Here is a 26,384-nt window from a genome sequence, read left to right on the forward strand (position 1 = left end):
TTTTTGAATAACTTCTTGCAGTGTGGTAGTTATATACTGGTTTTATCTACTAATTTTAATTGTTTTTGAGATTTGATATTTTACATTATTTCGTACGCTTGTCCCACTGTACACAGTTTGCAAATGAACTGTCGTCATCGCTCGTTGTGAATGGCATCTTGTATTATTGGCAAAGAGGAAGCAATTCGTCTTTGTTTTGAATTTTTACTTTTATCGCGTAATGAGCAAGTAAAAAGTTGAAAAGGATACGAACTAAGGTACGAGAAAACACTGCCGATGTTTTTAGCATTTCGTGTAGGCGTCCATATCACTGAGGAGTTTGGAAAAAATTTAGGCCATACGGAGGAGTCGTTGTCATAACAAGTAAATATCTGTGCCGAATCAGTAACTAATTGTAAGAAAAAAGAGCTCAAGGGCATACTCAAGTACGCGGAGTGAGAGACGGTGAGCTAAATGATATTATCTACCGTTTGGTCATTGTTTTCTAATGTGGCGTTTCTTTAGTAGGTTATTTGAATATTTGTGATGAGCAGTGACTAAAGTTTATTTTAAATAATTTGCGTTTGTCTCCTCAGCTGCGACGTCAGCTGAGAAACTTTCCAAATTTTGCAATATCTCGCGGAGCTCAGCTGTGGGAGCAGCTTATGGTTAACACTAATACCATCGCAAATAACTGCATGTTTCATCGTTAGCGCCTTAGTGCTGTTATTTCTATACAGTTGGCTGCGGCTGCATCCCGACGTGCTGTTTCGAAAAAGTCCTTCTCTTTATTACTTGCGTTTGCAGAGCATCGCAAACATCGATCGCTTGATTGCATTGTGCGCTAATGTTTCACGTCAAATGGATAGCGTATTCGAAGCATATTTAGGCCCCGATGGGGTGTTGGCTGGCGCTGTGGCTGGTGCTGTCGGTGAGCCAGATGATATACCGAAGGTGAATACCACAGTTTGGGTACTCGGCAAGCGCTACAATGCAATACAAGGTAAATGTGACGGAAAATGTCATTGCCTGTGTGTAAAAAAAATCTTTATCCACCTGTTTGCAGAGATCGATTTAATACGGCGCGATATTCAATCGCGTCTGTGGTGCACCTATCGTCGGGGTTTCGTGCCACTTGGGGCACCACAATTGACCACCGATAAGGGCTGGGGTTGTATGCTGCGCTGTGGCCAAATGGTTTTGGCGCAAGCTTTAATTGACCTACATCTTGGACGGGAATGGTTTTGGACGCCAGAAATACGAGACGCGACATATTTGAAAATCGTTAACCGTTTCGAGGATTCACGCAAAAGTTATTTTTCTATACATCAAATCGCTTTAATGGGCGATTCGGAAGATAAAAAAGTGGGCCAATGGTTTGGTCCAAACACGGTGGCGCAAGTTTTGAAGTGAGCAATAATTCGAAATGAAAAAAAAAATGTTGCTACTTATGACAACGGTTTATTTTAAAGGAAACTGGTGCGCTATGATGACTGGTGCTCAATAGTGGTGCATGTGGCAATGGACAACACTATAGTGACTGATGATATATGTGAGATCTGCTACATGCTTATATATTGTTGTTACATATTTCTTATTTTACATACATACAGATTCACTTTGCCTTGAGAACCCAAACAATGAAGACACATGGAAGCCTTTACTACTCATCATTCCACTACGTTTGGGTCTCAGTGATATAAATCCCATTTATATACCTGCGTTGAAAAGTTGTTTTGAGTTGGTTGGCAATTGTGGCATGATTGGTGGGCGTCCAAATCAAGCGCTCTACTTTGTTGGATATGTGGACGATGAAGTTTTATACCTTGATCCGCACACGACACAACGTTCGGGATCAGTGGGACAGAAGACGTCACAGGATGAAAGAGATTTCGATGCCACATTTCATCAAAGATATGCTGGACGCATAAGTTTTCAGCACATGGACCCATCAATGGCAATGGTAGGCAGGCGAAAAAGAAGTATTTGTTTTTACTTTGTTTTTTCATTTTTTTTGATTTTTTTTTAATTATTTGTTTGTTATTTTTTTATTAATTTTTTGTTCTTTTTTTGTTTTTATTATTATTTTGTTATTAGTTTTTTTATATTTTTTTTATTATATTTTTTTTATTAATTTTTTTTTATTATTTTGTTCGGTTCCAAACGACGGGGAGTGTTTTAGTCTCCGGACATTAGGCATTTTAAACTCCCTCATCTGCAAAACAAATATTTTTTATAATAAATTTATTATTTTTTTCATTATTATTTTACTATTATTTTATTACCTTTTTTATATATTTTTTATATTTATATTTTTAAATTTTTTTTGTAGTTGTTTGTTATTTTTATATTATTTTCTTGTTATTTTTTTATTTTTTTAATAATATTTTTATTATTTTTTTATAATATTTTTATAATTTTTAAATTTTTTTTTATTTGTTTTTTATTAGTTTTTATATTTTGTTATTTTATTTTTATTTTTATTTTACTATTATTTTATTATCTTTTTTTGTATTTATATTATGTTTTTATATCTTTTTACTATTTTCTTGTTTTTTTTTTTTTTTTTTTTTTTTTAAGTTTGCTATTTTTTTGTTATTTTTATATTATTCTCTTGTTATTTTTTTGTTTATTTATTTATATTTTATAGTTTTGGTTGGTTGGTTGGTTTAAGGGTGACCCCGCATCGGAGTACCACATAGACCGCAAGTTGGGTCCGTTGTGTTGCCCTAGAGCTCATTATTTTAAATGATTTCCCCACCTAACCGAGATTTTTATTGTGGATTTTGATCAAAGATATTAATTCGTTTCGAAAATTTGATGAGAGATTCGATTTTCAGGTCCGAGAGTACTGAAAGATTGTCAATTGTTGGAGAGCCTAGAAGAGCGAGTCGACTTCTGGCTAGACCCGGACAACTGCACAGCAAATGTCTGCTCGATACTTCCTCATCTTCGTCCTCGCAGTATCTGCACAGGTCGTTTTGAGGAACCCCGAGCCGACGTGCGTGAGTGCCCAAAAGGCAGTGGCCGGTGATAAGAGATGTTATATGCCTTAGTTCGTGTTTCGAAAGACTTATAAGGGTTTTTGTCTGTTTCAGATTGTAGGATGGCCAGATTTGTCTGGTCGTAACGCAAGTAGTTTCCACTCGCCACCTCCGATCAGCAATGCTGTGAAATTCTCGATCGATGAGCATTTTACATGTTGCGAGCGGAATGTGGATTGTGGGTAAGTCACTAACATTTGATTGCGCAGCCCCAGCTCTTGCGAGCTCATCAGCTTTGCAGTTACCTTCGAATCCACTGTGACCCGGTATCCAGATAACTTGGACAGAATTCTGAACACTTATCTCGTTAAGAGATAAGAGACAGGATCGAACCACATCTGAGTGGGTATAAGAGGAGCTGAGTGCTCGAACGGCCGCTTGACTGTCGGTGAAAAAGCGGATATCCTCTAGTGATATTCTATTTTCTAAGAGAGTTTTCGCAGCATACCAGATAGCGCATACTTCCGCTTGGAATACGCTGCAGTAGTCGGGTAATCAAATCCCACTTTGCCGTCTTGTTTTGAACCATCTGTATATATAATCAGCGGGCCATCGATTTCGGTTAGATTTGTCTTCCATTCTTCCCTAGTTGGGAGTGAACAGGAGAATAGCAAGGGTGGTGATGGAAGACTTACATGATAGTCTATGTCGGAAGAGATAACAGTGTTCCTGTTCAGTATGGCCGAATGGCCAAGATACTTATTCCATTTCGATATGGCATTCATGCGTGTCGCTGCTTTCGCTGCAATCGCTTTGCCAGCCAGATCGATAGGGAACAAGTGAAGCAACGTATTTAGAGCCTTAGTAGGTGTTGTACTTAAGCATCCTGTTATCAGGAGGCAGGCTGTTCTTTGAACTCGATCAATTGTGGCTACTCTGCACCGTTTATCGAGTGCTGTCCACCATACAACCACACCGTAGAAGAGTATCGGTTTGATGATCGAGGTGTATATCCAATAAATGATCCGAGGTGAAAAACCCCAGGTTTTGCCTATAGCTTTCTTACAAGTATAGAGAGCTATAAAAGCTTTTTTACATCTGTTTTCGATGTTCAATTTCCAACTCAACTTCCTATCTAGAATAACTCCTAGATATTTAGCTGAATCAGATAGGAGTAATGATTCCCCTTTTAAGGTTATTGTTTGCAGTGGAGGAGATTGTTGTTTCCTATTGAAGAGAACAAGATCTGTCTTTGCTGGATTCGCATTTAGTCCGCATTCGGTGCACCATTTTGACAGAATATTGATTGAGCGTTGCATGAGCTCAGTGAGGGTATTCAGGTGTTTGCCTGACACGCAGAGAGCAATATCATCTGCATAGGCTACAACCTTGCAGCCTGCTTTTTCGAGATTTCGAAGCAAACTGTTTACAGCGAGATTCCAGAGAAGGGGTGAAAGTACTCCGCCTTGAGGGGTGCCTTTGACGGCGTACATTCTCATGCGGCTTAACCCAAGCTCTGAAGTGATTATTCTATTTTGGAGCATTTGTTCGATCATCTTTCGGATGGAGTAATTAATACCCAATTTGGCAATTTCAGACAAAATAGCGTTGGGTTCAATATTATTAAAAGCATCTTCTATGTCCATAAATGCGACAAGAGAGTACTCCTTATTGTGAAGGGAAGTTTCCACTGTTTGCACCAGTGAATGAAGTGCCGTTTCAGTCGATTTCCCTTTAGTGTAGGCATGTTGGGCCTCAGAGATCAACTTAGTATCAAGTTGGGTTTTGATTTGCTCATCTAAGACTTTTTCAAAAGCCTTTAAGCAAAAAGAGGTTAGGCTAATGGGCCTGAAGTCGTTTGGTTTGCAGTGTGAAGGCTTCCCCGTTTTCGGAATGAATACTACCTTCGATTTCTTCCAAATTGTCGGGAGGTAAGAGAGGTTTAAACACTTGTTAAAGATCCTTGTTAACCAAGGCAGTAGAACTTCCAGTCCTTCTTGAAGTTCTGCTGGAATGATGTTGTCAGGACCTTTATAGTTTTACAATATAATATTTTTTTTTTACTTTTTATAAATATATAATATTTTTTTTATTTTGTATAATTTTAAAATAATTTTTTTTTATTATTTTGTTTTTTTAAGTTTTTATTATTATTTTATTGTAACCTTTTTTATATTTTCTTGTTTTTATTATTTTTTTTTTTTATTTGAAAATTGGAAAAGTAATGAATTACAATCACAATGAATTAAAAAAAGCATTAGCGACTAGGCCATCAGCTTGTTTTTTTAAGTTTTTATTATTATTTTATTGTAACCTTTTTTATATTTTCTTGTTTTTATTATTATTTTTATTATTTTTTATTATTTTTTTTTATCATTTTATATATTTTTTTAACTTGGTTGGTTTAAGGGTAACCCCGCATCGGAGTGCCATAACTTAATTTTTTTTTTATTAGTTTTTATTTTTATTACTATCGTTTTTTTATTATTATTTGTTATTATTTATAATTTTTTATTACTTTTTTGTTGTATTTTTATTATTTTTTCATTATTTTTTATTATTATTTTGGTTATTTTTTTAATATATTGTTTTAATTTATTTATTTTTTTAATTTTATTTTAGTTATTCTTTTCTATTCGTTATTCTTAATCATTGTTCTTGTCCTCAGTGTTTCCTCTGCAAATCACGGCTGAGTTTCGAAGTTTTACTCGATAACTTGCGCACACAGGTATTGACCGCCTCCACGCAACCGCTGCTCGAAATCACAAAATCGCGCTCACCGGAATGGGTATCCGCAACGGCAGGTATTGAGTCAAATTTTACTACACTAAATACAACGGGGATAGTTAACTTCAACACGTCCTCAACGTCTACGACAGCTTCGAGCGCCGCCTCCAGTGATGCTACCAATAGCAATACACCGCGTACAACTATAGCAAAAACTATAGGGACGTCTGCACGCGCTACTTTTGATGCGATGCAGGCAGCGCCAACGGGGGCAGCCATCGAAAACTATAAGAATCGTTGCTATCGAACCATCAGTTCTTGCGATTCAGAAGGTCTTTAAACAAAAAAAAACTAAAATTTCTTAAATACTAATTTTCATTTCTATTAACAATGTTTAGTGCAAGAATTTTTCGAACTTGCAAAATAATATTTTTCCTTAAATTGCTTTTTTGCAGACTTTGAAAATGTGAATCACATCCACACAATCGGTTCGACGCGCAATGGCTGCGATGCTGATGTGGCCGATTCAGATGAAGATTTCGAGATAATTTCGTAGTTCTAAATGAAAATAATAGTTGTAAAAATACTATAAAACGAATCATTAGTGTCTTTTTTTACGCAGCAATTCGTTTGAAAATAATGTGCGTGAACGAAAACGAACGAGGAAGACAGCATTTTCATAAAATTGATTTTTCTAATTTGCAATTACTTTGTATTAGTTATATTCTTTTTTATACAATATATAAATACACGAAATATGTGTAATTTTGTAAATATCCTGTTATAAATGCTAACAATAATTTTAAGCTTTTTTCTAATCAAAAAAAAAAAAAAAAAAAAAACAAGTCGCTGCGATCCGACTCATGCAAGTACGGAGAAGGAAGAAAAGAGTAGGAAAATGCAGCATGAAAAGCAGCGCATGATGAAAGCGTTGAATTTTAATAGTCAATAATGTAGTATGAATTTGTCATAATTAAAAAAACAAAAAAAAAAAAAAAACATGTACACAAACATACACACACAAGGAAGCATACACAATCAAATAAACGCGTAGAAAGTAGAAATGTCTAGAGAGTTCATCGGGCGTGTAACGCGTGTGCTAACTAATGTATACTAGTAGCTGAGGTATTGTACTATGTATGCAGCGGTATATGTAAAGACTATAACTGCAATAAAGGAATAACAACAAATAATGAAAACGCATAAATATAAAATACAAAAATACAACAATTTATGTAAACAATTTTTAAGTAATTAAATGTACGACGACATGCCTATGCACATGGAAATAAAGCAAAACAAAAAGCAAAAACAACAACGTGTACTACTTACTAAACATATACATATATACATACACACATTTACTACCACCATAGGCGGAAAACTCTGCTGACGAAATCTAAATTATAACGCTTAATTGATTTTTAATCAAAATATGTAAGGCTGCATGAAAAATGACAACGAGAAGTGCGCAGGGAAATACCATTGCATATTAGCATAAAGCAATAATGTGCGAATTTGATACGCCGTCAAGCACAGACAGACAAATTAACGTTCTAAATGCATGTGCCAGAAATACATATCATATAAATTTCCTTAGTAAATAATGGTATGCATTACAGCTGTTAAATGTCAGCTAAAAACATAAAATTGTTTACTCTCCCGCCGCTTGGTTGCCCCTTCAGTCTTCAGCTGGGTTGCTATAGTGTCGCGTTAGATTTTATTGGCCCACTATCGTATGAAACGTATGTGCCACCTATGGCCACACCCCAATCATAAATTGTTTTTGTTCCAGCACTCTTTCATTTTTGCATTTCAAATTGACACATTTTTACAAGACACAAGAGAATATGTCTTATAAATGGCTGCATACATACATTTTTATAAACAGGGTGCATACGGTAAATGAGGACAAGCGTATATGTGGCTATAACTTCGCGACACCAGATAAGACATGAAGGACTACAACTTAACTCAAGAAATGAAGAGAAGTCGTCGCTACATGGCAAATCACACCGATTTAGAAATCTATAATTTTCTTAAGTGCGTCCATTCTTTCGTTGCTAATCCGATTGACGTGAATTGGAAGCACTAGGCGGCAATGCAGAATCTCTTTCAGAACCCAAAAAGCACGAGGAACGTTCTGACACTGACCGATCTGCATAACTTATTCAGCAAAAGCAAGCGTTCACTGACGATGAGGGCTCTAGCGAGCGAGCTTAATGTTTCTGAGTGTCTTATTCGTCGAGTTGTCCATGGATATCTCCGTTATAAATCCGGAGGGATTTACAGTTTATGTTGGAGCAAACGCGACAACAGCGAGTTATCCGATCAAAACGCCTTCTAAACAAAATTAAACACCCTGAAGTGCTTGAGATGTTATGGTTTTTTTTTCTGACGAAAAAATTTTGGCCAAGACGAACCGCAGAAGTCATCTTTGGCTATATTCCAATTCTACAGAGATTCCTGTTGTCATGCACATGAAGTTTCCAGCCGCTGTTATGGCTTGGGGTATTGTGCGCAATAACGGACATGTCAAGCCACCACACTTCTTTACACAAGGATTTCCAGTGAATTGTGCTGCATATATCGAGGTTCTAGAGACGGTAGTGAAACTTTGAATTGATAGTGCACCCGGTGATAGCCCATACATCTTTCAGCAAGACTCCACTTCTTCACACAAAGCGATGGCGACACAAGATTGGATGGTTGAAAAGTTCCGTGGCTACATAACACCGAAGTTATGGCCGCCTAACTCCCCACACCTTAATCCGCTGGATTACTACGTATGGGGCTAAGTTCTGTGTGAAATCAATAAGCATCCTCATAACACTATTTCTTCTCTGAAGTCTGCAATTAATACCGTTATGGTCAATATGAGTATGGAGCATTCGATTCGGGCATGCAATCGTTTTCGGGCCCGAATTGAGGAGGCTAATGCAGTTAATGAAAATTTTATAAAATTATTTTATAGATATAAAATAAGTTAATGTTGTGTAAAAAATTCGTGAAGTTTCATTAAATTTTGTTCAAAATGAAAGCTAATTAGTTTTACTCTCAAGTTGTTCTTAAATACCGTACGCACCCTGTATGTTGTAAACAAGTGGTTGAGGTTCAATCCCAGTGGTTTTTTCACATTAGTCTTGTGCTATATATTTTTTTTTGATAACAATTTGTCAAATAAAGGCGGAAGTAAACACAAGAAAGACAGTTTTTGACCATCATACACCTGGGCGGGGTCAATATCGATTATTTTGTATACCGCCCAAGCAGCTCATAACTTCCGATTTCGGTCAAGTATCCTCTGATGGAATACAGCTGGTTACAATTTAAGCAAATCAGAAAATTTTATTTAGTATTGGAAAAAGTAAATATAAAGAATTTGGATATGAATTGAGTAAGTAAATCCACTTTGGATACAACGAAATGTGCCTGGAAAACGCACCATGTCTAGCTTTTTTGAATTTTCCAATTTTCCAATTTTTTAATTTTTTTATAGGTTTTCTGTTCGTTTACTACAAGGTGGCACAAAATTAATCACTTTCGTGGAAGATGTACAACTTTTGCAAATAGCGTCGTAAGTCATCATATTTGACACTTGTGAATTAGACAGCTACAGTACACAAACAGACAAGCAAAATAAAGTTTCAATCGCTCAAAATAATTTTTTTATTTAGTAAAAAAGAAAGTTATTCAAATACAAAATTGGATGATTAATTTTGCGCCACCTTGCATTCTGATAACAATAAAATATGGCATTTCATTTTGGGAGAAATCAGTTGGCAATTCGCCAGAACTTTGCTGCTGGAAAATATTTACTGGATAACTAGTCAAACAAATATTATAGAGAGTGATTTTTTAAGAGCTATAGGAAAGTTTTTCAAAAAAACACACGAAAAATTCAGAAAAATGTATAAAATTTTTATTTAAATCGATAGTACAGTCTATATAATTTAATGTTTGAGATTATTTCATGCAAATGTCGACCGCGACTGCGCTTCAAATGGTCCATCCACTTAGTCCAATTTTGGCATACTCTTTCCAATGTTTCGGCCGGTATCTCACATATAAATGCTTTAATGTTGGCTTCCAATGCGTTAATTGAAGCAGTCTTGTCTGAATAGACATGAGATTTAACATAGCCCCACAAAAAATAATCTAAACGCGTTATATCGCATGATCTGGGTGGCCAATTGACAGGTCCCGAACGTGAAATAAAATGTTCACCGAACTTGCCTCTCAACAAGTCCATTGTTACGCGTGCTGTGTGGCATGTGGCACCGTCTTGCTGTAACCACATGTCATGCAAGTCAAGCTCTTGCATTTTGGGCAAAAAAAGTTGGATATCATTTCACGGTAGCGCTAACCATTCACAGTTACGTTACGATTCGCAGCATCTTTGAAGAAGTACGGTCCAATGATACCTCCAGCCCATAAACCGCACCAAACTGTGACCTTTTCTGGATACATTGATACATTGGTAGCTCTTGCAATTCTTCTGGCTGATCTTCACCCCAAATTCGACAATTCTGCTTATTTACGTACCCATTGATCCAAAAATGAGTTTCGTCGCTGAACACAATTTTTCGATAAAAAAGTGGATCTTCGGCCAACTTTCCAAGAGTCCATTCACCAAAAATTCTGCGTTGCGGTAGGTCGTTCGGCTTCAATTCTTGCACCAGCTGTATTTTGAAAGGCTTCACACCTAAAAAATTTTCCACGTTGTTAAAAAACAGAGGCCCAATTGCTGCGAACGACGACGAATCGATAATTGATAAATGATGACCATTAACCCTGGCCGATACAGTAGCGATATTCTCTTCAGTTCGCACTCTACGTAAGCGTGTTGGTGGTTTGATGTCCAATAATCTAAATTTGGTTCTAAATTTAGTCACAATAGCTCGAATAGCCGCTTCAGTGGGTCGATTAAACTGACCATAAAATGGAAGAAGCGCGCGATAAACTTTTTTAAGGGACACGCATTTTTATAATAAAATTCAATGATTTGCAAGCGTTGTTCGTTTGTAAGACGATTCATAGTTAAATTATAGATAAAACTGAAGATGATTGACAGTGAAACAAAAAACGAAACGTGCGTCAGCTGTTTAAACTAAAAGTTTAAAAAGTCACCCTTTATAATACTTGGCAACACTGGTCTCAGGAAGTTGCTCTATAAACCAACTCCCTCTGCTCATTTCATTTGTTTCATCGACCTTAATCAAGTATCTTTCTCTCTTTTCCTAAAAAAAATTTCGCATTCACGTCTAACACTTTCAAATACCACTCTAAATTTTGTATTTGTAAGTTGGCTTCTTACTTAACTTTTATTTAGATTCATGCCAGAAACCGTTTGCTCGCACGACTAGAAACGACCGGAGCTTTGTTCTGATAAGTTCGAGTTTATTTATTCAAAATAGTCCCCTCTGCCGTCGATACACTGATTTGCGCGATCTAAAAGCTTTTCGAAAGAGTGTTTCAGGTCATTGACTGGAATGTCATTCAGGATGTCGGTACAAGCTTTTTGGATGACCTCTACGGACCCAAAACGTTTTTCTTTCATGCCCAAATGCAATTTTCCAAATAGGTAGAAGTCACAAGGAGCCATATCAGACGAATACGGCGAGTGATTGATGGTTAAAATGCGATTTCTAGTCAAAAAATCAGTTACTAGAGTGGATCGATGAGATGGTGCATTATTATTCCATAAACGCCAGCTTCCTCCTTCGCAGTATTTAGGGTGAATTCGACGAATGCTATGCAACAAATGCTTCAAGATATAAAATTGCATTGACTGACGTAATTTTTTGGGTGGTGGCTCGTCTGGGGCTTTCCATTCGGCACTTGGACGCTTAGTTTCAGGTTCATGTTGGAAACACCTCGTTTCATCACCAGTTACAATGTTGTAAAGGAAGTTCTCGTCATTTCTCGCCTCTTTAATTTGGTCTTTCGAAGGTTGAATTCTGAGCAATTTTTGGTCCTCAGTTAACTTGTGCGGAATGAAACGCAGACAGCCCAAATGATCAGTTAAAATGCGATAAATCGATGTTTTAAAGATATTCAACTCCGATTCCATGAATTTCAAGGATGATTTCTGTTCATTTTTAATAAATTTACGAACAATTTCGATGGAATTTTCGGTGATTACTGATTTTGGGCGGCTCGTATGCGTATTGTCATTTATGTCCTCACAACCGTCGCTGAAACGTGTAAATCACTCATGAACTCTGGCACGAGATAGGCAATCATCGCCATAACCTTTTTTCATCAATTCAAATGTTTCGGTAAATGTTTTAACGATTTTAAAATAAAATTTGATACTAGCTTTCTGTTCGAAACTCATTTTTGTACCGATGGCACAAACATACTGACACTTTAGATGCATTAACTTCGCTTCCACTGAACCGAATGTCAACAAACTTTCACTGGAAGTCAGCTAGGGATGTAACTGCCAACGCACTAACTCATTAAAAAGATGGTGCCATCAAAAAATTTTTATGACGGCAATCTTGTTTATTTTGGACTTCACCTTGTGACTATTTGTGGTTTTGAATTGTTCAAATCTGTCAGCAAATCCATCTTAAATTTTTTTAAGGCTATGCTAAAGTAATTCGTATCAAGCACTGGCTTTATAGCGATATTTCTCTAGACATTGAAAATGAAGTAATTTACTGCTCTGAATATCTTCTGCAAAAATAATAAATTTTTCTTCAGAACAAACTAATTCTTCTACCAAAACATAAGCAAGATTTCATTTTCTTTGCAATTTTAGATTTAGCAGTTTTAGATTCAGCTCATTTAATTTGGATGTGATATCCACCATAAAGTAAAAAAGCGAGTGCAAGTGGCTGAGAGATAGAATCGGCGCTTAATCCTCGTTAAGCGATTCAGAATGATTTTTGTATGTTTTCTTTAAATAATATTAGATTTGCGTATGGAACTAAAGAGCCACATGTGCTCGTTAACCTCGGGCATAGGTGTCTCAAAAAGATAGAGATGTTTTGGGGGTATAAGAAGGCACTCCTTACATGCAGGTCGTTTCTGATCTTTTTTAACCCTCGAAGGTTTCGAGGTTATCGTTATTTTTATAACGTAGAGGTCATTCCTCGTTGATTCGACGACGGCATTACTCAAAGTCATTAATATATTATCCTACCTATCAAAACCTACGAGAATCAATATATTCACATTGCCTTGTTTATATATCTTCTAAATAAAACAATATCAAATAGTTTTTCTTAAATCTTTTTATTATAAATAAAATTTTCACAGCTCTGATTCATTTGGCTTTTATACAAAACGCAAACTAAGAAACAAAAAAAAATTAACAATTTAATATAATAACATATTATTCACTGGATGGTATTTTTTCATAAAGATAATACTATTAACTAAAAAAATAAAATACTTTAAGAAATGAAAGTTCTCAATTTGTACAAGAGGCACAAAGCTCTATGTTATGCTCCCCACAAAGACTTTTCTTACATTTTGCACAAAATGATTTCGTCATCCGCCGCTTAGCAGGGGGACAAATTGCGCAAATCTTTCTCTTTTTTGTTAAATTTTTTTGGCGATTAGTATCTGCGGTATTTTCATCATAAGAAATAACATTTTCAATATTTGATCACAACGACGTAGACAATGCTGGTAGTTCAAGTCTGTTTGTCAAGTGACTTTGAATAAGGGCAGAATCAAATTTTTTCATAAAAACTGGACGACTAAGAGGTGTTTTATTTGTTTGAAATACGTTGTGTGAATAAATAATGTGGCTGTTTATAAAAGCCATGCTCAATATGCCAAAAAATTGACACATTGGCCATCGGTTTGTTTTGCGTGAACAGCTTATGACACTACACATTTGGTCAAAAGTATCAATGTCTGCTTTCGTTTTGTTGTAAAATTCGATCATATAGGGTTTGTTGGATTTGGGGTTTACTGCTCCTCAAAGCAAAACATTGACGTATTACACTTACGACCTTTTATATAACGTAGAGTTAAGCAAGAGGAATCGAACTGAACCAGTTGCTCGTCAATCGTAAGGTACTCTCCAGTCGCATAGTTTTCACGGCACTTTTCAATGAACATCTCCCAAATTTTTCTAATGGGGGCAAATTTGTCTTTAATCATTTGAAGGCGTGCAGATTTATCGTCGAATGGAAGACACGACATAAGAAATTTGAACTTGCCATTGTCGAAATATATGTTGTTCCACCATAAGATCTGTCAAACAATTCATATGCAGACAGATGCTGATCTTTCTTGACAGCTGTTAGTACCAAGAGTCCAATTAAGGCTGAAATTTCATTTGAAGAAGTTGCTTTCCTTTGGGCTTCATCTGTAGTTACAAGTCAGATGGACTGCCGATTAGCAATTTCAATGTTTGTCCATTAAATAATTTCCTCCACGATCTCTGGTGTAATGAACATTTGGAAGCATTACAGTGGATCTGTTATATTTTTGCAATGGCGTGTTGGTCCTCGAGCTTTTTTGTACTACATTTAGACCATACGATAAGATTTGCCCTTTTTTGTTGACCACTTATGTTTGCCCCGCAAAATAGATTTATTAAAATAAAAATAAAAATAATCATACGATAACGGTGAAATAAAAACTCGCGCCGTCGAAACGACGAAGCATGACTCGCCAGGGTTAAAGTGGTTCAATGTAATTTTTCTCTTTTTATGCGTCTACTAGGTAGTTACTAATAAATCGAATAGGCAAGTTCGTTTTTTAGGTTTTGGATGGGCTTCAAAAAAAAAAATCGATTATTAAACCAAGAACCATTGAATTATTGCGCAATAAATTTATTTAAATAAACATGGAGTTGAACTAAATTTATTGTTATTCTTTTACTTTGCCTGAAGACTGTGTTTTTATTCTTTTTGCTATTATTTTTTCTTCTTATTATTTTTCTCTATTTGTACAAGTGACAAACACTTTTCATAAGCGTCCCATTCCTGCGACGTCAGTTACGCTGATTTAAGAAAAAGAAAAAAGAAGAAAGAACAAAAAAAAAAATCCTAATGAAATCGCTTAATGATCGATCATTCAGATAGAGTGAACTAGTTAGCGAGCAGTTGAAATTGATTTAGTGGCTTGGAAATAATTAGACGAATTAAGAGCACTTTTCGAGTTATTGCTAATACAAAAAAAAACACAAAAAAAAATCATTAGTAGGTAGGGTAAAGTGGAAAATATATAGAAGAAGAAAAAACTCTTTTTCTCATTGTTAGATGTTAGATGTTGGTACATTAGAACACAGCGCTAATTATTTTGCGCATTTCAATTTGAAACTTGAGAGTAGTTTGCCGTCATTCCGGTTCTTCTTGTATCCAAATATTTATTTCACAGTTAAAATTAAATATTTGTTCAAAACTCAAAGCACCGGTCTGTGGGATCAGCTTCTCTTCAGGAATCTCTTCAAGTTTGCGCACATTCGCTCGGCACGTGTCGAATATCTTACTGTGTATTTTATGTACTATTACTGGCGGGGCTATTTCTATCGGGCGCATGAATTGAGAAAAAATAAAGGAAAACACCTTCATTGTGGACGCTCAAACGAGCCCATTATGAGGCTAAACGCTCCGAAATTGGATTCCTTAATGACTAATTTATGGCGCTAAGTGTTTACTGGGCAGGCAATGGCAAACCTCCGAGTGTATTTCTGCCATGAAAAAGCTCCTCATAAAAATATCTGCCGTTCGGAGTCGGCCATTTGTGGAACAACATCAAGACGCACACCACAAATAGGAGGAGGAGCTCGGCCAAACACCTAACAGAAGTGTACGCGCCAATTATTTATTTTTTTTAAGTGTTTACTGGGTTGTGATATCTTTTGCAGGGAAGTAAACGCTTAGGTCAACTGGGATTTGCTCACATTTCACAAGGCAATTCGCCAATCAGCCAAACAAATTAAACCAATTTGGCTGAAATCTACAACAATTAATCAGAAATATTGTTAAAAAACTTTGTTAAATTGGTAATAAAAATTAATAAAAAGAAATGAGAGAACCTAACATATTATCCATTGGACAAATAAAAGTGCCGCAAAACTAACCAAAGACAAAAACAAAAAAGAATTCAAACGTTTAGAACACTTAAAGCAAATAATAAATAAAAAAATTCAAAAAATTATAATACAATTGAAGATAGATTTCAATTCGATGGAGATTTACTGTTGATTGTTGTTGCTTTTATTACAAGTGTGCGCGTAATTAAGCGGTGGTGTGGATTTTATTGGCTTGTGTGAGTACTTTGGTGTTTTTTTTGTCTTTGTTGCCGAGAAAGAGGGTGTTGGCTTACCTTAAGCTACCCAGTAAAGTTTAAAAATATATACGTACACTTGTATGTAGATGCATATTTTTTATATTTTTATATGGCAAAATTTTTTATTATGCTGACATTTTTAATTTCAAACCTGATTTTATTATAAGCGAGTTTTTATGCTTCACATGCGATAAGCATAAACAAGTCCAAATAGTTTAGATAAAAATGTAGTAGAATGACGGGTAATTGGTGTTGCCTGGTGCGAAAAGAGTAGCATGTCTTCCCTGTGATGAAAGTCCTTAATAGTTACACAAAATTTTAGATCAGACCTTGTGCCATTTTGGGGCGCTAGCGCACCAATGTGATGGGGACTAGTTTTCCAGCCCTTAACACTGGAGCAAAAATTAGGGTAATTCTCTCTTTAGAGTTTTAGGCGTATTTCTGTGAAAGTTGATTGTAAAAATTCCCCATAGATACAAAGTTATGGTAGAAAATGTAACTGCTCGACGAGAATTTGATGCGCACAGGTATCTGTCCTTCGTTTGAGGCAGCGAAAATGCACTTGAAAGTTGAAACTCGTTTTTATCGAAACTACTTTTTTCGGCACGGTCTGCATGATAACTCATACAGTTTTTAATAGTTTTTGATGCGGTTTTTTTTTCAAATATTCGAAAGTGTTTTCTCTATGTCGCGTCGGATTTTTGATAATATATTTTTATTAAAAAATTGTATAAACATTATTGAAGTGTGACATTTATGACGTAAAACACATACTTTTTTCTAAATGCCGTAAATTACAAAATTTTTCAAAATTCCGGCCCGAATTTTTTTACTTTTTACAGATCCATCAGGTAGGTAGGTAAAATGGCAAAAGTGCCACAGACACACTTCAAGTAGCACTGACGTGCCGTTTTGATACCATAATGTGGACCATTACCTGTGCAAAGAAAAATTATTGGGAAGAGAAAACCTTCTACAACCATCCAGTGCTGTTGATGTAGTGGAGGAGCGAAAAGGGATCTAGGCTGGAGAATTTCTTCAAGTCATCCTCAAAGGGGACGCTAAGGAATCTCAAGCGCCTAGCCGCCAGAGCCGGACATTTGCAGAGAAAGTATTCAACAGTCTCTTTCTCTGCAGGATCCCCACAGATTCTGCAATGGGAGTTGTACGGAATTCCAAGCTTTTCCGCATGAGTACCGATCACCCAGTGACCAGCGAACACCGCAATGAGTTTGAAAATTGAATGGCGGGATATTCCCGTCACCTTAAGCGTTCTGTTTCTATCGTATTAGGGCCATAATGTTTTCGAAATAGCACACGATGAGACAGACCTCCATCTTTTCTCTTCCGCTTTTTCTAGAAAGAAATTGTGTAGTTTCCCTTTAACAACGGACAAAGGGACACCGATGTCTGAGAGGGGGATAGCTGGAACCGGTTTTGTCGACCCCTTCCTGGCAAGCTCCTCGGCAATTTCATTCCCCTCTATATTCCTGTGCCCAGGAACCCAGATAAGGGAGAGGTTTCCTGCTCGATCCAGATGTTTGAGTTCCTCCTTACAGGAGTTTACCAGAAGAAAGCTGCAATACGGCGACGACAGTGCCTTGATCGCAGCTTGGCTATCGGAAAAAATATTAATGTTTCCCTCCCAACAGCGATTTTGAAGCATTTTGCATGCTTGCAGGATCGCAAAGACTTCTGCTTGAAAAACGCTGCTCGTTTCCGGTAGTTTAAAGGAGACCGAAATGCTGGTCAGTGAAAACAGTCCGTGCCGACTCTCCCCTTCTTCCAGTCTTGCCTGCTCGGAAAGATAGCCCTAGCACAAGCCTCAAAACACAGTTTGCGGATGGAGAGGTCAGTGCGAAGAACAGAGAAGGAAAGAGAGATCTGCTTCAAGATGCTACTATGTCCTACAGGAAATTGTCTCCAGAGGCCAATCTCCTTCCACCTAATAGCGCTCTGAGCAGCAATAGATTTAACTTGCAGTGGGACATGTTCTACAAGCACCAGTGATGCTTAAACATGCAGTTCTCTGCACTCTCTCTAGTTTAGTGGTGTTGTAGTCCTTCTGAAGAGCTACCCACCAAACTAGGCAACCATATGTTAAAATTGGCAGAATCACTACGTTGTACATCCAAAGGACGACACGTGGCTTGAGACCCCATTTTTTGCCGAACATAGATTTACAGGCGTAGAAGGCTATACTGGCCTTCTTAACTCGATTTTCTATGTGCAGCTTCCAGTGGAGCTTGGGGTCAAGTAGTACACCAAGGTACCTGACTTCCGGTGCGAGTGTAAGACACTGGTTGTTTAATCTTGGAAGGTTAAAATGCGGAGGCTTGTATTTCCTGGTGAGTAGCATCAACTCCGTTTTGTCAGAGTTGACTCTGAGACCGCAACTAGCGGTCCAACTACTGAGTGTAGCCAGTGCACCTTTCAAAATTTCACCCATTACTACCTACCTCCATGAACATTCCAAGGAGAAATGATCCAGACTTTTTTTCATTGCACTTTGGGTCACGTGATGTTTTATATACTAATTTTACTAAAGAAATATTAAAATGAATTTTTTTATAAAGATTAAGTACTAATAAACATTGTATACAATTTTTTTATATTTATTTTTATTTCATTTTTGGCGCTGCTGGACGTATGTAACTCCTGTAGTAGGGAAATTCAAAATATGCTTTTGAAAATTTATTTTAAGCACTTAAAATATGCTATTTAATACCAAATATATGCTCTAAAAATGCTTTCAAATTCCTTATAAATCTTAAGGGGTCCCGGTGGTCTAGATTGCAGAAAAGATAGTGCTCCATTTCTTCAGGTGCTATTTTGAAAACCCTTTGGCCCCAATACGATATACGAAGGACTCAGAAAGTCCTTTGGACTCCTCGGCATTTAATTTCCAAACTCGTAGCTGTGTTTACCGGTCACTGGACGATGGGCACACAAGCGGAAAATCTAGGGTTGCCACGTAACGCCCATTGCAGAAGCTGTGGGGACCTTTCAGAGAAGAAGACTGTAGATCATTTTCTCTGTAAATATTCGGGTTTGGCAGCTAGACAACTGTCCTTTCTTCGGAAGCCTGGGGCAGTGCGCCAACCTAAATCCAATCAATCTCCTCCATTATATCAGCAGGTCTGGCTGGCTATAGATATCTGCCTGTTGGAGGTCTCGTAATGGTATCAAAACGGCGCTTTAATGCTACTTGAGCAGTGCCAGGTGCACTTCAACCATTTCATCTACCATCCTAGCAGCTTCCTTGGTTGCACAATCGAGTAGTGTTAAACTTGGCCGAAGGTGTATGCCTTCGAATTTAACTTTAGATTTGAAATCTTTATACATCTGCTCTACTAGAAGTTCCTCAACCCTTTCTTACTCCTTCCATGGGTATATTTGAGTAAGAAAAGGTTTGGGTAGAATAGCCAGTCTTAAATCCTTAACCAAATGTCCTACAGTTTAATCAGCCTGCTGCAAAATTTTCTTGCACAATGTGTTGCTCTCAAAGCTTCACATACTTTACTCTTGCTCGGATGTTGCGCCTTGCTTTTTCTTGTCACAGTTGCTTTTCACTAGCTTCTCAGCTTCTATTGCCGCTACTGCCGTTAAGCTGAATTTGAGATAATTTAGATACCATTTGATGCCTGCGCCGCGATATTCCCCTTGGTTGTTGAAGCATCGTTAGAGCCCAGTTGCCTGGCATTTTCTTTTTGTGAGTCTGTTGCTTTACAAGTCGTAGTTTCTTTCACCGCTGATCCAAATTTACCAGGTACTCCATCTTCCTTCCTACCCTTCGTCAATCTTCCGGCTCTCCGCTTATGAGTTAGGACTCATACCTGACCTTAAACGATTTCATTATACCGCGTGGGTGATTCACAAAGCAAAAGGAAAACAAAATAAAAAGTCATTTAATGACATTTTTGGCACTTACGCTTTAAAATCGCTACTCTTACAATATCTGTGCGCAACTCATCGCATCAGCTACAATTTATTATATTTCGCTGTTACTCGGAATTTTTTCTTTCAAATAAAATTAACACCAACAACATCGAAAAATCTTCAAGCAGCGGTAACCTTGCGCCAGTTATGAAATTTCTTAAGTGCATTGAAAAGAGCAACAAATGTACTCACATATACATACAGACATATGTGCACGTGATTACTTATACATGTCTTCATCATCACCTGTCGCTGAAAAATTATTTTGAAAGCAAAAGCTTTCAGTCGCGTCTGCCTACCACTATTTCAAACCACAACTTCAATTTCGAATCTCAATTGCAGTTTCAGACTCGCTTTCGTTTCGTATGGACACAAATTATAGTATTTCTAAGCCCACTCGCCGCGGCACTCATCTTCAATAGCCAAATATGTACGAGTATAAGCACCAACTTGAACCAATTTTCTTCGACACTTTCGATTCGTGAGTATTTTGTTTTTTCGGTTACCTCTACTATAAAAAATAAAAACTCAAAGAGTGGTAATATTTGAAATGTAAACACGAAAATAATAATTCTTTTTCTCATATCAAGGCCAATTGTCAAATCTGTATGTTTGTCTACGGATCATTGGATAAGTATCAGCTACTCAGCGTAAGCTCTTTTACTTTTGCTGCTGAGGTGGATTCAGAAATGTTATAGTACTCGTAAACGCCAAAACAATACAGACTAATAATAGATTTTTGAATAAAAAGCAAATGCAGATCTCGCTAAATAAACATTTTTCCATTCTGATTAAGACAAGTTAAGCTATGCAACTCTTTCCGCAATTGACAGCTCACCCAAACAAACATTTAGGCATTCGTTATATGGAGAAAATGATAAGGATAGAAAATTTAAAAAATCAAAGACATTTGCCAGCAATAACCATAAAACTGCATACCAAAAATCTTTCTAGAAATTCCGACTTAAAACTGTGTAATTTACGCATTTTTTCTAATTTTCGCATGAAATTTGAAAATTGAATTTATTTGATTTCGTCTATGAAAAAATAATGAATATTCTAAAAAAAGAAAAATTGTTGCGGAGTGTACAATTAGCTGTCGGCGTTTATAATGCAAAAATGCGCCTATTGGTATTAACGCTTTATTGTTCTTAAAGGATTATAAAGGGTGATCAATTTAGAGGTATTGGATTTTAAATTGAAAGAAACCAACGAAAATTCAAATTGATTGTGCAATTTTTATTATTTTTGTGTGACATTTATTTTTGACGTGATAACGTCTTATAATTCGATGTAGCCGGCTGCACGCACCAAACAATGCGTCGTTATCTTGCTCATGCGTCGTTACCTTGCTTGAACTGCAAGCGAGAGCGCGGAACGAACGACAAAGAGGCACAATCGGCCCCCGACAGCTGGCCCTCTCCTACTTGAGTGAGCATATATATGTATGTAATATATATGCACGTATATGCGCATATGTATATAAATTCACATATTTGTACAGTACCTAGTACCTCGATTCTTGCACATAATGAAAACAGGGCTCGGTGCAAGAATTGAGGTTGTCGCAAGTAGTGAGTATTTTTTTTTGTATGAAATAAAAGGCAATTTTATGAAAGAATTTGGTTGGAAAATAAGTTTATTATTTTTAATATGTATTTTAATTCAATACGCTTAAGTTTAATTCGTTCATATACATAAATATAGAAAGACTCACATACTTTATGGTGAACTAAAAAAATTTGACATTTTTGTTTGTTTTGTGCAAGCTCGGTTGTTCAGTACTACGCTGCTTCTAAGCCTCTGGAGTGTCATAATATCGTCTAAAGAGGCATTATTTTGATCAGCCCATTCTAAGCAAATATTGTATGCTGATATAGTCTCCTTCTGTGTAACTTTCTTCGTATTTACTACCACGTTGTTTGTTTCTTCACCATCAGTAAGGTCACAATTGATACAGGGATCTTCATTTTGTTCAAAAGACTCCAAAATAGGTTCAGCAATCCATTGCTCAATTTCAGAATCGGATATTTGCTGCAATGGTTCTACTTCTTGAAGCAAATTTGAAATTGCTTGAATATTGGATGTATCTTCAACAAGCTGTAAGCGTAACTCTGAAAGAGGGATAAATTCTTCACTATCCCATTCGGATGTTACCTCAAACAGTTTTTGAAATGATGACTAAATGGAGGTCACATTAACAGCATTCCAGGCATTAGCTAAAAAGCATATTGCGTGTTTTAAGTTGATGTTTCGCAGAGATTAGTTGAATGTTGTAACGGAGAACAATGACACTTAAAAGGCTTGTTTTGTAGTTCAATTTCGTAAGTCTTATAACATTCTGGTCCATGGGCTGTATAAGTGCAGTACAGTTTGGAGGAAGACACATTACAGATATTTGACCATCACTACTCATTAACTCGCCGTCTTTGGGATGGCATGGAGCATTATCAATAATCAATAGAGCCTTTTCGGGAAGATTTTCGGCACGAAGGAACCCTTTTACCTGCAATTTTAGAAAATTTAAATTAATAAACGAAATTTTTTACAAACAAAGATGACCAGATGTACCTCTGGAACAAATGTTTTGTGAAACCATTCCTCAAACAAAGCCAAGGTCATCCAAGCACTTTTATTTCCTTTGTAGACAACTGGAATATCCGTAAAATTGTTAAGTGATCGTGGGTTTAATGATTTCTCAATAACCATTAGTTTTACTCTGTGATTTCCAGATGCATTCGTGCAAGCCAGAAAAGTTATTCTTTCCTTACTGATGTTATGTCCTGGAGCGGAAGTTTCTTTTGACCGCACAAGAGTTCTATCAGGCAAAAGCTTCCAAAGTCAGCAATTTTTTTGTTCAGTTTTTGTAGAAATGGATTAACTGAATGAGTCTTATTCCCCATATTATGAGTCTTCGTATTCCATACCTTTTTTTTAAAGTTTGTAATCCAACCATTGCTAGCATGGAAGTCCCCCGATTTTTCCTGAATTTTGGCATGGAGAAACTTGGCCTTTTGTTTAAGCATATCAGAAGTGATTCGTAAATTCTTGGCTCGTTGATTTGCAAACCATTTCATCAATGCTCTTTCCATTTTAGGAAGCTCTGCAGGTTTAAACGTTTTTCTCTTCCCAGGACCAGATTCAGCATGCGCCAGGAACTTCCTTAGGGTATTCTTCTTATTCTTAATGCGGTTTATTGTTGACCTGTGCACGTGAAAACTTTTGGATAAGGCATCGATAGAAAATCCTACACTTAGCTTCCTTAAAATTTCAGCTTTTTGATTTATTGTAAGCAACGTAAATTTTTTCCCTGCCATTGTGAGACCGCACTCAACGAAACGTCCGTTAAAACTGATTCAAATGCCCCAAAATACACGTGCGTAAGAGAATTAGCCAATCACAGCAATTAATTTCCGAAATAAATCGGGACTTCCCCGAATTTTATTGAATCTAAGGAACCGTTACCAAAAGCAACAAGGCAATGTCGCACGTATCGAGTTCAAATTTTTTGGATATCGCAAGTACTGAGTACGTAATGGAAAAATTTTTTATGTTGCAAGAATCGAGGTGTGCAAGTACCGATTATGTGCAAGAATCGAGGTACTATTGTATTTGCATATGCCTTCTTCTTGTGTGCATGGTAATGAACCATTTCTCTGTTGAGAATAGGACGATGATAGGAAAAGTAGGAAATGAAAGGGAGTGTTTCGAGTGTAATGTGTCTTGAAAAAGTCAACTCGATGATGTTGCCTCTTAATGTTGTTGACTTATTAACGTCTAATGCGCAATCGAAATTGAACATATCTTTCCTGAATTTGATAAATGTTTCGTCATTTTTCTCGTTTGTGTAAATGTAACTTGACCTATTCCATTGCGATTGCATTTACATACTCCTCTATATCCATACAAAATATCTATCAAACAAATAAAATTAAAATTTTCTTTTGCAAAATGCAACTATTCCATCAGTATTTTCTTATGACGTTGTCACGTTAAACTATCGTCAGTAAACCGACATTACAGACAGCCTCTTTTTTGAAGATGAAAAAGGTTGACCGCAACTGCGTCGCAATTCGGCCATCCGTAAACACCAATTTTGAATGGCTCGCTGGAGGACTTCGGCTGGAATCTTGTAAATAACTTCAGCAATGTTGGTTTCCAAAACCTCAATTGAAGCTCGTTTATCCACAAAGCACTTAAACTTTAGATATCCACACAAATAAAAGTCCAAAGGTGTGATATGATATTGGTGGTCAATCCACTGGTCCGAGGCGATACATAAATCGCTCACCGAAACGACAGCGCAGTATGGCAAGTAGCGGCGTCCGCCGTCTTGTTGTGCCAAATGTTGTGCAAGTCACGGGCTTCAAATTGCGGCATTTCATTGCCATTCACTGTTAAGCTCTCTGAGAAATTTTTTATTACTTAAATTTCTAAATAAATATTTTTTTGAAAGATTTCTTACCGTTTAGGAATTCTTAGCGATTTTTGTTTTTTTAATTTTTGAGCTCTTAAATATTTTTTCCATTTAATTGTTTATGAATTTTTACCGATCGCCCTTTTTAGTGATATTACTTTCTATGTTTTTCAAGTTTTCGAAAATTTTTCGAAAAAAAGCAAAAATAGTAGCAAAATTCGCCCCGAAACTCATTTTTTTTAAGCATTCTGCGATTTTTTTTTCATTTGTTTTTAATTCATATAGAAATTATGCCATTAACAAACAAAAAAAATTTGATTTTTTGTATTCAGGTCGCTGACGCCGATGCTATAATGCCCACCGATTTAGGAGCCCCACTGCGACCTTCCTGGAAGAATTGAATGTACATCCGCCATTTTAAATGATTAAAATAAAAAAAAAATGTTTTATATTATTTTAATGTATAAATAAACTGTATGCCAATTTTGAAAAAAATATATTGACTTCTTCATTTTAAATAATTTTAATGAATATCAGGGAAAATATGGCCGTTTACGGGTATCTGTCCCCTTAAGAATTTTTTATTGCTTAATTTCTAAATAAATCTTTTTTGAAAAATGTCTTACCATTTAGGAATTTTTAATGATTATTGTTCTTTTTTTTAATTTTTGAGCTCTTAAATATTTTTTTCATTTATTTAAATTTCCAAAAAAATCTGTTTTAAAAACCATTTAATTGTTTATGAATTTTTAGTAATTTTTCTTCAATATTCAATTTTCGAGCGCTTAAAGAAAATTAATTGAATATAGAAAAAAAACTTTTTTTTTTTAAGGACATTTTATTATTTAGAACATTTTACATTTTTTTGTTTAATTTTTAATTCTTGAATTTTTATTTATTTAAAGATTTCTTTTTTTATTAATATAATTTATAAAATTTTTTATAAAAGTAATTTTATTATTTTGATTCTTCATTATTTTTTCTTGTTTTTTAACTCTTTAGCTCTTCAGAATTTTTTTAATACTGAAATTTCTAAATAAGTCTTTTTTTGAAAGATGTCTTACCATTTAATTTAGTAAGTTTTGGTTTTTTAATTTTTGAGCTCTTAAATATTTTTTCGATTTATTTAAATTTCCGAAGGATTCTGTGTTAAAAACCATTAATTTATTCATGAATTTTAATAATTTTTCTTCAATTCTCAATTCTCGAGCACTTAAAAAAAATTATTTGAATATTGAAAAAATCTTTTTTAAAGACATTTTATTATTTAGAACATTTTAAATTTTTTGTTTAATTTTTTTTTCCTCAACTGTTTAAGGATTTCTATTTTTATTAATATAATTTATAAAAATTTTTATACAAGTAATTTTATTGTTTTGATTCTTCATTATTTTTTCTTGTGTTTTAGTTCTTTAGCTCTTAAGAATTTTTTTATTACTTAAATTTCTAAATAAATCTTTTTAAAAATATGTTTTATCATTTATGACTTTTTAGTAATTTTGGTGTTTTAACTCTTGCAATCTCAAAGAAATATTTTTTATTTATTTAAATTTCTGAAAGATTTTGTTTTAAAAAACATAAATAATATATGTTTAGTAATTTTTCTGCAATTTGCAAAACTCTTGAAAAAATATTTTTTACTTAAATTTCTAAAAAAACAATTTTTTTTAAACTTCTAAAAATATTATTTACAATATTTTTGAAACTTGTTTTTAATTTTAAGCGCTATGTAAGTTATTTTTGTTTTATTTACTTAATTAAAAAAAAAAATGTAACAGTATTTCGACTTTCTTATTATTATTTTCTGTTTTAACTCTCGAACTTTTCATGGAAATTTTTTTTATTATTTTTATGCTTGTTATGAAAATGATATTACTACTTGTTATCCAACGCCCCAACCGGCGTTAAAGAAATTTGTATATAATTAAATAACCAATAAATTTATTTAAAGTTTATCACTGGCGCCATATTATGGCACAACGTCGTACCTACTCTTCTGATGTGTACTGCTGCACTATTTTAGTCGGGTATTTTTCATCTAAAGTAGAAGTTCTAAACCACAGTGACATTTTCGT

At 35.5% G+C, this 26,384-nt stretch overlaps 1 protein-coding gene and 1 pseudogene across 2 annotated transcripts; one reads left to right on the forward strand and one right to left on the reverse strand.

Annotated features, from left to right (window-relative positions):
- Window positions 1–600: 600 nt before the first annotated feature.
- LOC129247950 (cysteine protease ATG4B) lies at window positions 601–7,008 on the forward strand. Of its 2 annotated transcripts, none has more exons than XM_054887334.1 (6): window positions 601–982; window positions 1,046–1,388; window positions 1,452–1,531; window positions 1,593–1,942; window positions 5,632–6,022; window positions 6,146–7,008. In XM_054887334.1, the coding sequence occupies exons 1-6, from the start codon at window positions 841–843 to the stop codon at window positions 6,244–6,246; spliced, it is 1,407 nt and encodes a 468-aa protein (XP_054743309.1). In that variant the 5' UTR covers window positions 601–840; the 3' UTR covers window positions 6,247–7,008. The 2 variants fall into 2 exon arrangements, with proteins under 2 accessions (XP_054743309.1, XP_054743307.1); XM_054887332.1 differs by having other exon boundaries at window positions 725–982; window positions 5,632–5,767.
- A 15,065-nt stretch (window positions 7,009–22,073) lies between these two features.
- Window positions 22,074–22,601, reverse strand: LOC129248949 (jerky protein homolog-like; annotated as a pseudogene).
- Window positions 22,602–26,384: the final 3,783 nt, after the last annotated feature.

Source organism: Anastrepha obliqua, chromosome 5 (assembly GCF_027943255.1).
Source record: "Anastrepha obliqua isolate idAnaObli1 chromosome 5, idAnaObli1_1.0, whole genome shotgun sequence".
In the NCBI taxonomy this organism is placed as follows: domain Eukaryota; kingdom Metazoa; phylum Arthropoda; class Insecta; order Diptera; family Tephritidae; genus Anastrepha; species Anastrepha obliqua.

What these genes read in the sequence shown, in the direction of transcription:
- LOC129247950 (XM_054887334.1), top strand. Translation starts at nt 841, where the DNA reads ATGGATAGCGTATTCGAAGCATATTTAGGCCCCGATGGGGTGTTGGCT. An exon ending in TATAGTGACTGATGATATAT is followed by an intron (nt 1,532 to 1,592) that starts GTGAGATCTGCT and finishes ACATACATACAG; the next exon opens with ATTCACTTTGCCTTGAGAAC. An exon ending in TGGACCCATCAATGGCAATG is followed by an intron (nt 1,943 to 5,631) that starts GTAGGCAGGCGA and finishes TCTTGTCCTCAG; the next exon opens with TGTTTCCTCTGCAAATCACG.